Source organism: Lepidochelys kempii, chromosome 7, assembly GCF_965140265.1.
Source record: "Lepidochelys kempii isolate rLepKem1 chromosome 7, rLepKem1.hap2, whole genome shotgun sequence".
NCBI classification, from domain to species: Eukaryota; Metazoa; Chordata; order Testudines; family Cheloniidae; genus Lepidochelys; species Lepidochelys kempii.
Window position 1 is genome coordinate 123758340 of NC_133262.1, and position 13606 is coordinate 123771945.

The window sequence follows — 13606 nt, forward strand, 5'->3', positions numbered from 1 at the left end:
GGCAAGCAGAACTTCTACAGTGTGGGCCCATTTCTTGCCATCCTTTCTCCTTCCTTCCTCTTTTCCTCATACAGAATTCCTATGGAGCTCAGTATATTCACCTGAAACTACTGGTATCAACTCTAGGGGTGGGCGCACAGTGTCTAAGGTGTCAGTGAAAGCTTCAGGCCGTGGGAAAGCAAACTGACATCACCTTTCCCCACTAGATGAAGTTTGTGACACATAAATAAGGGGTGGCTAGAGGAAACACTCCCCATCCTGCACCTGCTCAACTGATAAACAGAGGACTTCAGCCTTCAGAACTATCAATCCAGCTTCTTTCACAGAGTTCGTAAAGCTATATGTGTAATATCTATGTGTATAAACTGAAACTGTACAATTGGGAACCCTGGTGGGTTAATACTGCAATATAGCACCCAAACTCTGCATCGGTGTAGACACGTTTGGGTCTCTTTCTCCACCACCTGGTACCTTGTGTCGTCATCTGCATGCTCTTTTTTGCACAGTTGTAAATGATACAAGGCGTTGGGCGGTGGAGGATTGGGCCCAAAGCATCATAAAATTGTTTCTCTGCATGTGGCTACGTTTTAAACTGTTGCATTAGGAATAAGGGAAGGAATCAGGAGCCATGCTGTGTTATATCATTTTCATGCATGAGGAGCCAATTTTGAGATCTCTTTTAATTTATCAGTCTGACACAAAAGCTAGAACAGATAGTGTCCTGTGAACTCTGATAAGAATCAGCTGATACATGCTTCACTTTCCATCTGCTTAAGTATGGACATGTGACTCAACCAGTCACAATTCATTTACTGCTTCCTACTTCTGTGCTGCTGACAAATGGGGCTCAGTCTTTGAGGCTGTTGTAATAAGAGTAAGAAAAGAGGTATTTAATCCCACTCCGGATGTTTAGTGGGTTTCGTTAGGGAGAGGAGGGAAGTTGCATGTAATACCAATCTGGCATGCTTGCTCTTTGTTGGGCAGAACTTTGTGCTTGGGGGAGGGCAGACTCCTCCTAACTACAGCTTCTGTGAAGCCTCTGAAATGTGATCTGTGAAGAGCAATAACCCCCTCACTATTGCTGTCTCACTTGTGAATTAGAACAGCAGCCAAGAGAAGCTTTATTAGTGCAACCATGTTATTTTATAGGCATCTTATTCCTCTGAGGCCTCTGTGCAGATTAGGTTTGAGGGGGTGGTAGAGAATTGTAATGGATAAACCCATTCACTTTAAACAACACAGGGTGAACCCCCCACTGTAGTCCAACATTTTATCCTATTATATATCCACTGGGGTGTTAACCAGGCTATTGGTCGAGTGCCCTTTTATTTTTTTGAGTCAATTGTCTTCCATTTGACTGCAGCACTATTGAAACACAAAGCAACCCTTCTGGTATTCACACTGGAAAATGTTTGCAAATGACAGTGTCAGCATACGCTTTCTTCCACCTACTGAAATAAATGATACCAGCAAACCTGCTTCACTCTCTCCTTAGACTGTCTCTCCTCCATGCATCTGCATATACTTCCCCCCTCCCATGTCTAAAGGTACCACTACCCTTCAGGGTACACACTGGGAATATATATTTTTTTCTTCATTACGTTCAAAAGCTACTACTTTAGCAAAAACAGCTTTTGAGACGTTGGAACATGAGAACAGCTGTAGCAGCAAGATGAGAAATGGTCCTAATATAGAGATATTTTGGGGGCTGCATCGCTGCGTTGGAAATGCCATCCATAGACTATCCCCCTAGTGCTAAAACCCATAGAAATAGATTGGAATGACTTCCTGGATTCTTTATTATTTTTAATGCCTTGTTGTGTTTGATCCAAAACAAGTTGGGAAAACACTGTTTGTTCCTGAACTTAGCAGCAAATACTCTTCTGTGAACTTGGTCCAGCTCTGCATACAGGGGAATGGATGAGCAGTGATAGGAAAGAGACTGCATCTCCATAATAGACAAGGGGAGTTGTTTAAACTGTCTTACGATCTCCCCAATGACTAATGCTCTTTTTTTTTTTTTCCCAGCTCGGGGTTTGGATCACATTGCCGAGAACATACTGTCGTACCTGGATGCCAAATCATTATGTGCTGCTGAGCTGGTGTGTAAGGAATGGTACCGGGTGACATCTGATGGCATGCTGTGGAAGAAACTTATTGAGAGAATGGTCAGGACAGACTCGTTGTGGAGAGGGTTGGCAGAGAGGAGAGGATGGTGAGGGAATTGCAAATTCAGCTTTCTTAGCCATCTAGGCCAGTGGATGGTGTGTGTGTAATGCTACATTTGTAGTCAGCCCCTGTTGTTTCTAGTTTGACATTTGTTTACAGCAAAATTCAGGGATTGGGGAGGTTGGTCGTTTTTGGTTCTACCGCCAATTTTTCGCGTGTTTTTCCCTGCCCCTCTCACAGGTGCTCCAGTATCTCAGTAATGAGTGAGAGATAAAACGGCAGAATCTGTTCAGCCTCTCATTCAGTTTCATAGTAAGAAGCTGCATATGCCTAAGAAGGGCAATAAGCTCACCAGCAGTTCAGAGCAGAAAAACATTTTTAGGATTAGGAGCTGGGGCGTGTGGTATGAATTAGTGTTTCCTCAGCAAACTTTCACTCTACGCTGTATCTGTGCACTCCTCAAACTGGAATCCGAGGGTAGGTACCGTGGAGAGTAGGGGACTCTAGAAATGCAGATAGATTAGTTAATAATCAGCTGGAATAGCCTTCCGAGGGTCTCCCTTGAGTTTGAAGCTGCTCTGTTAACACTTCATTAGAACTTTCCCTCTCTAGGGTAAGCCCTTTAATACATAATTTTCTTTTCCAAGGGTGTCCCCAGGATGTTAGCGGCAAAAAAGCTGGGTATGAATATTTCATAAACAAGATAAAAGTGACAGCTTAGGCATTTTAGTTGCTATTAAAAAGAAAAAAAAGATACAAAGTTGCAAACAAAAATTCCGTTGTGTGTTGAAGTTCATTTTGTTACACTGTTTGTCACAGATTACAAAGACAAGTAAATCATGATTATGAACTGTCCTTAATACTATGCAAATCTGCTTCCAGGAGCATAGTGATTATCAGAAGTGTTCAGTACTCCTTTCCATGACAGTATTAGCTGCGGACACAAGGGGAAATGTTAGAGAAGCCCCATGATTATCTTTCAGAGTAGCAGCCGTGTTAGTCCGATGAAGTGAGCTGTAGCTCACGAAAGCTTATGCTCAAATAAATTTGTTAGTCTCTAAGGTGCCACAAGTACTCCTTTTCTTTTTCCCATGATTATCTGTATTTCATTCTATATTTAGAGAAATCCCAGTCCTGTATTTCATTCTATATTCAGAATTTTACATTGATGCCCATTGCTGATCGTATGGGTATTTGAAGGTCAGCAGTATACTCCTCCACCCCCATCATTATGCTGCTCCCTCAGGATTGCACTGTGTCCTGTTTAAGTTGGTTGCAGGATGGAATTCCCCAAGCATGTATTCCCAGGGAGAATATCCTCTGATAGGGAGGAGGGGGTTAACCCTAGGAACAGTTGGGTGGGGAAAAGAGGCAGGCAATATCTAATTTAACTTGGGGACCTGCCATATAGCATTTTGTAGCTTGGAATCAGTGCTTTGGATGGCACAGGGAAGTGAATAGATGGACAGTTCAGAATGATAGATGACTGGTGTCATTCGCTTAAAGCTCTTCACTTAGCTCGGTGCATGGACCACTTGATTTCATCACTTGCTTCCTGGTACCTTACAACAGGAGAGCCCAAACTCTGCAGCACAAAGGACCACACTGACAACTTGCCAGGAATGAGTGGGGTCATATGGATTGGCACAAGTATTTATAGAAAATTTACTATAAAAAAACAAACATACCTGGGCACTGTTTGTGTCTGTCTCGATAGTGACCAAAAGACATTCGGTTTTCTAGACATCAAAACCTGCAGCTGATTGAGTTCCTTTTACCCTACAGTCATATATATATAGAGAGAGAAAGTACATGGGTACATGTCCCTCAGGCTCTGTCCTTGGGGCACCCCTGCAGTGTCCGATTGTCCTCAGCTGGGGAGGGGACATGAAATAGTTACTTCTATATCATTCCAAGCACTTCTTTAGCTAAAACGCAACTGGTTCTATTTGAAGACCAACCCAGATGTAACCTAAATGTTCCAGGGTCTGGGTCAAGCATTGTCCACACCTCCAAAGCATGTGCAGTTTCCAAGAGCCTCCAGGACTCCCCAGGAAGTCTTCAGAACATTGCCCCTGTGATTAACCTTCACTCTTCTAAAAGCACTCCACATGTGCAAATACTGTATCAACTTCTCTCTGCAATGATTAGGACCTGGACCACAATTGCCTGCTTGCATGCATGTGCCTATCTGGTCATGTGCACACATCCTGGAGAGTGAGACCGGAAACACAAACCTTTATTCCAGTGCTGTTAATGGCTGATACTTCTTGTAGTCTGAAAATCTGCAGGCTTCTAAGTATGGAGCTGAAAACTGCTCTGCCCCAAAACATGTGTTTAAACTAATTTCTTAGGGAATTTAAATATATGCCGTTCCCCTTGTGTGTCTTTCAGATGCTTGTTCAGCACTCTATTTTGTTGTCCTTATAAACTAAAAACTTCAGATCATTTTTGTAGCTTCTCTGATGCAGGTTTCATGCTATGTATAGCTGAGGCCCGAGCTGTCAAGGTGTACTGTAGTTTCAAGGTGTACTGTGAGGAAGGGACAGACAAGAAAGGCACATGGGGATCTGGAACAATTAATCATGCTGTAATGGAGTAGTGGAGGGGAGGAGCAGAGAGCTGGCCCAGTGTAAACGCCATGCCTCTGATGCCAGGATTACACTCCGAGGCATTTGTGCCTATCTCCACTTCGCAAGGCATGTTGCCAGGCAAAACAGCAGTTAGTACGCCCATGGTAGGGTTTACTAGCTTCCACACCGTGTTTGGTGACTTCTTAACTTCAGGATGAGGAATTAAAGTTCTTTACACAGCAGGAAGTGATTGCCGTTTACTGAATTTTTTTTGAAGCAAAAATCTAGCTTGGGATATGAGTATTCCAAATCTGTGTTGAAATGAGGAAGGAGCCACTAATGAAATGTTGCTTACCAGAATCTAGCAGCAGCCGTAAAATGTCCATGTGCCAAAGCAGATGTCACTCCTGCTAATGCAGCTTTCAAGCCTTGGGCACGTAACATTTTTGGGGGGCCTGCCTTCCTTAGTTTTCTCCCATTGCTGGCCTTCCCTGCAGACCCTCCCCCACTTCACTGGCAGTTATGAAGGTTTGATCCCCTTCTTTTAAAAGTGACACACATAGTAGCTACAGAAGCCAGGGGACGTATGAACCACTATTTCTCACATACTGGGCAATAGTGGCTCATGACCTATATGCATTACACATTTGAAATTCCCTAGGTGTCTGCTAATACCTGTTTTGAATTTGTCACATATCCGAATTTGTCACGTATCCAAATACAACCCAGTCACAGAGCAGATCAAACAGTGCTTACTGAGCCCACCATGCCTGAATGCTAATCAGTCCCCTGCCCCTACGGTCAGCAATGCATCTAGTAAAGTGCCTTAGAAACCTTTGCCCAACACTGCTGAAAAGTGGACTGTGTTGAATGGGAAATGTTTCTTGTGTTCCAGGGGACAGTATCTATTTAAAAATAAGCCACCTGATGGGACTGCCCCACCCAACTCCTTCTATAGAGCACTTTATCCAAAAATTATACAGGACATAGAGGTAAGAAACAAACGTTTCATTTTGTATGGTTTTTAACTTTCTGATTTGTTAAAATGTCAGCAAAACCCTCACACTGGTTTTGATAAATGTTGCTCATGGCATACATATGTTTTGCCCCAAATTCACGTGTTTTGGAGTTGTCAAATAAAGATCATAGGGCTTAGCAACTCCCTTCCCTGAATGTAATTGCATGAGCTGTCAGATGTATTTAAAGTAGCAGATTCTGGTGAATCTGCACAGCATACACGGTGTCATAGCAGCAGCTGGACAGCATTCAGGCATCTCATGGCTCTTTCTATGAAAAAATAGTGAGGCCTAGTGAGAGGTTGTGGTGAGGTGCCAGAGCTGAGCCAGGGAGACCTGTGCATTGCCGGAGAGGACAGTCCGTGAAATTCAAAGAGAAGGGCATCAAACATGTGGCACCAGTTCTGTGCAAGGTACCAACTCTTGTCTATGCTTGAACTCTTAATTGCAGGAGAGGTGCTCAGCTGCTCTGATCACTGAGGCCATATAACCACCGGCTAGATCTAGATCTTTTTGCTTTTCTTTAGTCACTGAGCGTCCTCTTGTTGAACGCTCCACAGAGTCACAGAAGTTAGAGATGGAAAAAACCTTTTAGGTCAGCTTGTGGATCCCCAACATGGCCCATGCAACAACATTCACCATGCTATACTCTCCAGCACTTTGTCATTATAAATCACTCTAGCCTTAGTTCCCCCACCACCACTTCCCTTGGGAGCACGCTGTATCATCTAATGGGCTGCCTTGTTGGGAAATGTAACAGGACTTTCTCTAATTTGCTTCTCTTTCTTCTCTGCTCCCCGTCCCCAAGACAATAGAATCAAACTGGCGGTGTGGAAGGCACAGTTTACAGAGAATCCACTGCCGGAGTGAAACTAGCAAAGGGGTTTATTGTTTACAGTATGACGATCAGAAGATAGTAAGTGGCCTGCGAGACAACACTATCAAGGTGAGAACTCCCCAAGGTGGCCAAGCTAGGGTGTGTAAAGCAGGCTTCATGAGCAATATTAGATGGGGTGGGATCTGAGTTATCCAGGAAAGAATTTTCTGTAGTATCTGTCTGGTGAATCTTGCCCATATGTTCAGGGTTTAGCTGATCGCCATATTTGGGGTCGGGAAGGAATTTTCCTCCAGGGCAGATTGGAAGAGGTCCTGGAGGTTTTTCGCCTTCCTCTGTAGCATGGGGCACAGGTCACTTGCTGGAGGATTCTCTGCTCCTTGAAGTCTTTAAACCACGATTTGAGGACTTCAATAGCTCAGACATAGGTGAGAGGTTTATTGCAGGAGTGGGTGGGTGAGATTCTGTGGCCTGCATTGTGCAGGAGGTCGGACTGAATGATCATAATGGTCTCTTCTGATCTAAATATCTATGAATCTATGAATATTGTGTCCTAATTTCAGTGTGGGAGGAAGCAGTTGGTAAGAAACTTTTTAGAAGGTGCCCTAGCCCAGCAGTTCTAAACAACGGGTCCGTGGACCAGCGCCAGTCCCTGCAATCTCCCTGACACCGTTCAGGAAGGCAGCAAGCTGGTCCCTGGTGTCACAAAGGTTGAGAAACACTGGACTAGCCCAGGCGAGTTTTTCTTTGGCGCACACAAGGTAGCCTTCCCCCGGAAACGTCTGTAAATCTGTCTCACCTGGCAAGAAATGCTCCGCTTCCTTATAGAACGGACTTTGCTAGCAGTGTTGTTGGTCCTCCCGTCATGACAGGCGACCCTGTTCCCTGATGAGAAGCGTAGAGCCTGTATTTATATTAAAACCAGAGATATTAAGAATGTTTGATATTGCACCAAAGCTCCCGTGGAATAACAAAGTGCATTCTGTGCTACTAAGGAAGCTCGATCCGCAAACAGTATGTAATAAACACCGAAACAGCCAGCCCAGCAACAGACACCGTTTATACAGTGATGAACGTCTTACTTACCAGGCTGTTTGCCACCCTAGATCTGGGATAAGAATACATTGGAATGCAAGCGAATTCTGACTGGACACACAGGTTCCGTCTTATGCCTGCAGTATGACGAGCGGGTGATCACTACTGGATCTTCTGATTCAACCGTCAGGTATGTACTTCTGAAACTGAGCTTTGTGCCCTCAGACGGTACGGCAAAGATTTTTTTTTAATTGTTCTCTGTTCAGCCTTTTCCACGGAGTCGTCCCAGTGAGCTCCTTTCTAGCAAGAAGCCCTACTTGTTTAAAAATCAATTTGCCACTCAAGTGTTGCTGCCTATTACAGGGAAATGGAAAATAAGCAAAGACTGGAGATTTCCAAGCTGGGTTAAGGAGACTTTTGTGAATTTTTACTAAGAATTTACTAAGAATCTGCCCTGGGGTAGAGATTTTTAAAGACCTTGGTTAGGTTTTCAAAGCCATGCAGGGGTTTTAGCCACACCTCTTCCATTAGATTTAACACAAGATGCCTGGCTAGATTCCCTGTGTGTCTTTATTAAATTTCAACTAAATGGTTTTTTACCACTCTATGACCTTGTTCTCTTCGCTCATCGCCAAACCCATGCTGCAAGGCTGGACAGTTCAAGTTAGAATCTACTCTCCAGATGGGAAGGTCACGGGGCCTGGTTCAGGAGACTAGAGTGGGCAAAATTGTAATGAGATCACTTCACGAAATGAAAATATCTGGAAATACATGTTCAATTGTTGAACTAGAGACTCACCAGCTCACTATTGTGTATAGCAGGAAGGGGGGAGGGACATTTCTCCCTTGGCTGGGGAAGAAGGATAGAGCTTGGCCAGAAGAATAGGTCTCCCTGTGCCAGTGTGAGTAGGAGGTCCCCTCTTTCTGCTTGAGTATGAACTATGCAGCTCCAAGCAGCACTGTTGAAAGCAGGCCAAAAGTTATGTCAGTTGCCTTTTCTGCAGCATTTGCACTCATGCTCCTGTTCCCGTGGCTGCCGGCTCCTCCTCTCTGTTGTTGCCGAAACTCATTTTGAAGCCACCAGTCATAAGCAGGTGACCCTAAAATTCAACCCCTGCGTATTGCACACACAAGCTTGTGGCGCTGGGAGTTCTGTTGGTTCCTACTATTTGCATAAATCCAGAATTCATGCCACATCTCTTACTGGGACATTTAACCAGCGCTGAGATCGGATGGGGCAGCATTATGTTTAACTCTGAGTACAAAAGAAAAGGCTGACCGATGTGAAAGACTCTCTTGTTTCCCAGTCCATGGTGGGAAGGTCAAACTGCAGACTGGGTACTGCCTAGAATACTTCATTTCCCGCTGTATCTATAAATATGTGCACTGACCCCAGAGGCTGAACGATGGAACACTTTTAGCCCTTGAGAAGGAGGGCTTCATCCAGTTGGCTGTACAGATGGACTTTAACATTTCTCCAATACAAAATCTCAGGGACCCACCTGACCAGGTAAGTCATTAGATCACTAGCTCCTGCTCAGTTTGACAGCCCTTTCTCTATACTGCTGATTTTCTAATGGCACATTTCTGTAGTCCACAGCCTTCGTTCCTTCACATACTGGAGGCAGCCGTCTTTGTGCTTTCCACCATAAACGGGTGTCTGTCTACACAGCCTGGGGCTCCATGGTTTTCACTGAATTGGTTACTCAGAACTACTTACCAATCTCTCTGTCTGTGCAGGGCTTTGGGATAGTGATTCTTGACCACCAGATGATATGCTAGTAGGTGAACTTCAGGCTGAGTTCTTCAGATTCACCTGAGCCCTAGTGCGTAGCTGCGACCCCCTACCATTCAGCTGTGTGCCTCCTGCCGTGCAATAAAGTGTGGGCTGTTTGTGGATGGATATAAAGGTGTACATATGCACACACATGCACAGTGCAGTATGCCTGGCTCCCCACGAGTGCAAGAGAGAGGCCTCCCCTGAAGAATATACTTACTGCCTAGCTCTTCCTGGCATTTTTTGGATGTCTGCTGGATGGAGTGAGATTCTTATGTTGTTCTGCAATGTGAGGGTGTGATTTTCCCAGGAGGGTTTTGTAATGCCAATGCCTGGTGCTCAGATAACTCAGCGATGAGCACTGTAGACATGCCTTTAAATAAATGCAGTGGGAAGGCGTGTGGTTTCCGTAACTTTGTGCGGAGATGGGAATGTTGTAAGTTGTGCTTTCAGACTGAAAAGAGTGGGCACAATGAATGTGAGACTCCAGCTGTGATGTGCGTTTTCACCAAATCGCATTTCCTTTGAGGTGCAGTGACTCAAAAGAAGGTGGGAGTGAGTTCATCCCCTCTTTCTTTCTTACTGTTAAATTTTCCAAGCCAGCAATAACTCTTATCCTGGGCTCATGCAGAGCAAATTTTGCCTTTGGTAGGCACCAAAGGTATTCTGCCACAGCAGCTAGTATACTTCATGGCATGGCCACAGCGGTACAGTCAGCGCTTCAAACTACAAATATGTACCCTGGGAGTTGGGGGAGTTTGTACTCAGGTGGCTAGCCCAAGCTGCTGCCGAGGCCATTGTGGCCTCCCTCCTATTTTCAGTGTGCGACCTCAAGGAGAGCTCGCGTGTCTGCCTGCCTACACTAGGAAGCACCCTCCCAGAGCTGTGTGGACATATCCCAAATGACAGGTGTAACGCTGCCTGAAGTGGCTCAAGAGCATGGGTACCAACCTCCGGGTACCCTGTCAGGAAGCAGGGCACAAGCCCCAAATTGGCTGTGCGTCCTATACTTAGAATTCACCAACTAAATATCAGAGAGAAACTCTTCAGGTGCTATAACAGCCTAAACATGGAGTCACAGACAGTCCTCTTGGGTGCTCTGATCCAGCTCCCCACCCAATTGAGCCTGCCTTTGTTTTACACAACGGATCACAGCAATATTCAGATTACTCCATCCCAAAGGACCAGTCACTTACCCGAGGTCAGTCGCACCTTAGATCTCACTGACTATGCTAGTAGCCAATCCTACAATAAACTACCTACACATTTATTAAGTAGGAAAAGGAAACGAGTTATTTACATGGTTAAAGCAGGTAAATATAGATGCATAAATGTGTTACAAGCTTAAGTGTCAAAAAGTAATAGAAGCTTCTATAGTCAACAAGCTCTGTATGACCATTAGGGCTAACCCAGGCTGGGCACTGGGGACCTCTTGCTTATGCCTAAAAACCTTGCCACCAGAGTCCAAGTAGCACAGAGATCCAGTTCCTTCTTGTTGGGGGAGGGAATAATAAACCCCTACCGTGTGTTCTGAGCTGCAAGCTCAGCTGATGGGAGGAGTCCACTTGCATGGCTCATCTTCATGTAGGGTGGGGGGGATGGGATGGACAACAAACATCTTTTGTACTCTTTATAATCCCACAGAAGTCTGTCAGGTGTTGATGGACCTCCTAACACCTTCCTTGGAGATCAGCACTTCACACTAGTTAATGTCTCTCTCCTGTCTGGGATTTACAGAGTGTCAGAGCCTCACAATACAACCACTCAAATATTACCTTACAATAAGGGATACAGATGCTATAAGTAAGATTAATTTCACTCACAAGCATTCAGTAAAGTCTAAATACATTCTTACAATTCTAATGCCTATTTGAAAAATACTAACACACAGGTGAGCCAGACTGATTCCAGGTATATGTTTCAGAGTAACAGCCGTGTTAGTCTGTATCCGCAAAAAGAACAGGAGGACTTGTGGCACCTTAGAGACTAACCAATTTATTTGAGCATAAGTTTCGTGCGCTAAAGCCCACTTCATTGGATGCACGCAGTGGAAAATACAGTAGGAAGATTTTATATACACAGAGAATATGAAACAATGGGTATTACCATACACACTACAACGAGAGTGATCAGTTAAGGTGAGCTATTACCAGCAGAGGAGAGGGGGAAAAAAAAAAAAACCTTTTGTAGTGATAATCAAGATGGGCCATTTCCAGCAGTTGACAAGAACGTGTGAGGAACAGTGGGGGGGGGGGGGGGAATAAACATGGGGAAATAATTTACTTTAAGTAATGACAGATCCACTCCCAGTCTATTCAAGCCTAATGTAATGGTGTCCAGTTTGCAAATTAATTCCAATTCAGCAGTCTCTCGTTGGAGTCTGTTTTTGAAGTTTTTTTGTTGTAATATTGCGACTTTTAGGTCTGTAATGGTGTTTATTCGTTCACCTGCACATCTACCAAACACCATCATAGGGCCTAATCACATCAGCCACACTATCAGAGGCTTGTTCACCTGCACATCCACCAATGTGATCTATGCCATCATGTGCCAGCAATGCCCCTCTGCCATGTACATTGACCAAACCGGACAGTCTCTACGTAAAAGAATAAATGGACACAAATCAGACGTCAGGAATTATAGCATTCAAAAACCATTCGGAGAACACTTCAATCTCTCTGGTCACTCGATTACAGACCTAAAAGTTGCAATTCTTCAACAAAAAAAACTTCAAAAACAGACTCCAATGAGAGACTGCTGAATTGGAATTAATTTGCAAACTGGACGCCATTACGTTAGGCTTGAATAAAGACTGGGAGTGGATGTGTCATTACACAAAGTAAAACAATTTCCCCATGTTTGTTTTCCCCCCTTACTGTTCCTCACACGTTCTTGTCAACTGCTGGAAATGGCCTATCTTGATTATCATTACAAAAGGTTTTTTGTTTTGTTTTTCTCTCCTCTGCTGGTAATAGCTCACCTTAACTGATCACTCTTGCTGTAGTGTGTATGGTAACACCCATTGTTTCATGTTCTCTGTGTATATAAAATCTTCCTACTGCATTTTCCACTGCATGCATCCGATGAAGTGAGCTGTAGCTCACGAAAGCTTATGCTCTAATAAATTTGTTAGTCTCTAAGGTGCCACAAGTCCTCCTGTTTTTTTAGGTATATGTTTGTCAGTGTTCAGTTCACACATGGGGACCTTCACGTGAGCTGGCACCTGCTCTCCCAGCATCACAGTACGTATCACTTTGCATTTTCAAATAAGCTTGCCCTGTGACAGGAGGGAGGCATCCAGAGCCTACTCGAAAAGCTGTCTCTTTGAGAGGGGTTAATGGGAGGTGGCATGCACTCTTCAGAAACCCCTGGTTTTTAGGACTGAGAGTTGCTGCAGCCCAAGTTTCATGATGGGTTAGAGCACACACAACAGGATTCAGAGTAGCAGCCGTGTTAGTCTGTATCCACAAAAAGAACAGGAGGACTTGTGGCGCCTTAGAGACTCACAAATTTATTTGAGCATAAGCTTTCGTGAGCTACAGCTCACTTCATCGGATTCATAGAATGGAACGTGGGCATTGTTACTGTAGCATATGGAATCAACCATTTGTATTTCATAACCATGAGTGACATTTTTCCTCTCCTTCACATCCCTGCCGTGTTTAATTGCAAGCTTCGTTAAGGGAGGAGGGATTCAATTTCCACAGCCTTTTGCTATTTGATAATACAGCCATTATGCTGCTGGAGTTTAGTGTAGCTGGGGTTCAGGGGATGATAGGGCTGCAGGAAGCTGCTGAACGGAATTTTGCCTTGAGGTAAAGACCTTCACAAACAATGCACCAAAAGGAACTGTGTCGCTTTTTAAACTTTAATATCCCCGACGCCTGTCCTAGAAGCTCTTTAAATTGAGCACGTTCCTGATTCTTTTAACCACAAGTTATCCTTTGTGTGTAATAGACTATACCTATTAATGGTCAATTGACATAAAAACTCTGTATTAATTTCTGCCTTGTCAACAAATTCCTGAAACGTAGTAGTGTTCCTTTGTGTGTGTTCAGGATAAATAATTTGCTGCTGTTAGAACCCCATCTAACCCAATAGTGTAATTTTTTTAATGATTCTTTTAGATTTGCTAACAAAGAAAAAGCACACTCTGGTCTTCTGCTACTACAGAAAATTGTCCCCTTTGTTGGCAGTCCCA

The 13606-nt window shown here is 44.2% G+C and overlaps 1 protein-coding gene across 17 annotated transcripts in view; it reads left to right on the forward strand.

Annotated features, from left to right (window-relative positions):
* The window catches only part of BTRC (beta-transducin repeat containing E3 ubiquitin protein ligase), a 179796-nt gene that overhangs the window by 147551 nt on the left and 18639 nt on the right, over positions 1 to 13606 (forward strand). For all 17 annotated transcript variants that reach the window (XM_073354542.1, XM_073354546.1, XM_073354547.1 and 14 more), the window contains 4 exons: positions 2029 to 2215; positions 5638 to 5734; positions 6567 to 6704; positions 7700 to 7818. In XM_073354542.1, the coding sequence (XP_073210643.1) occupies positions 2029 to 2215; positions 5638 to 5734; positions 6567 to 6704; positions 7700 to 7818 (541 nt within the window). The remainder of the gene's footprint in view (positions 1 to 2028; positions 2216 to 5637; positions 5735 to 6566; positions 6705 to 7699; positions 7819 to 13606) is intronic.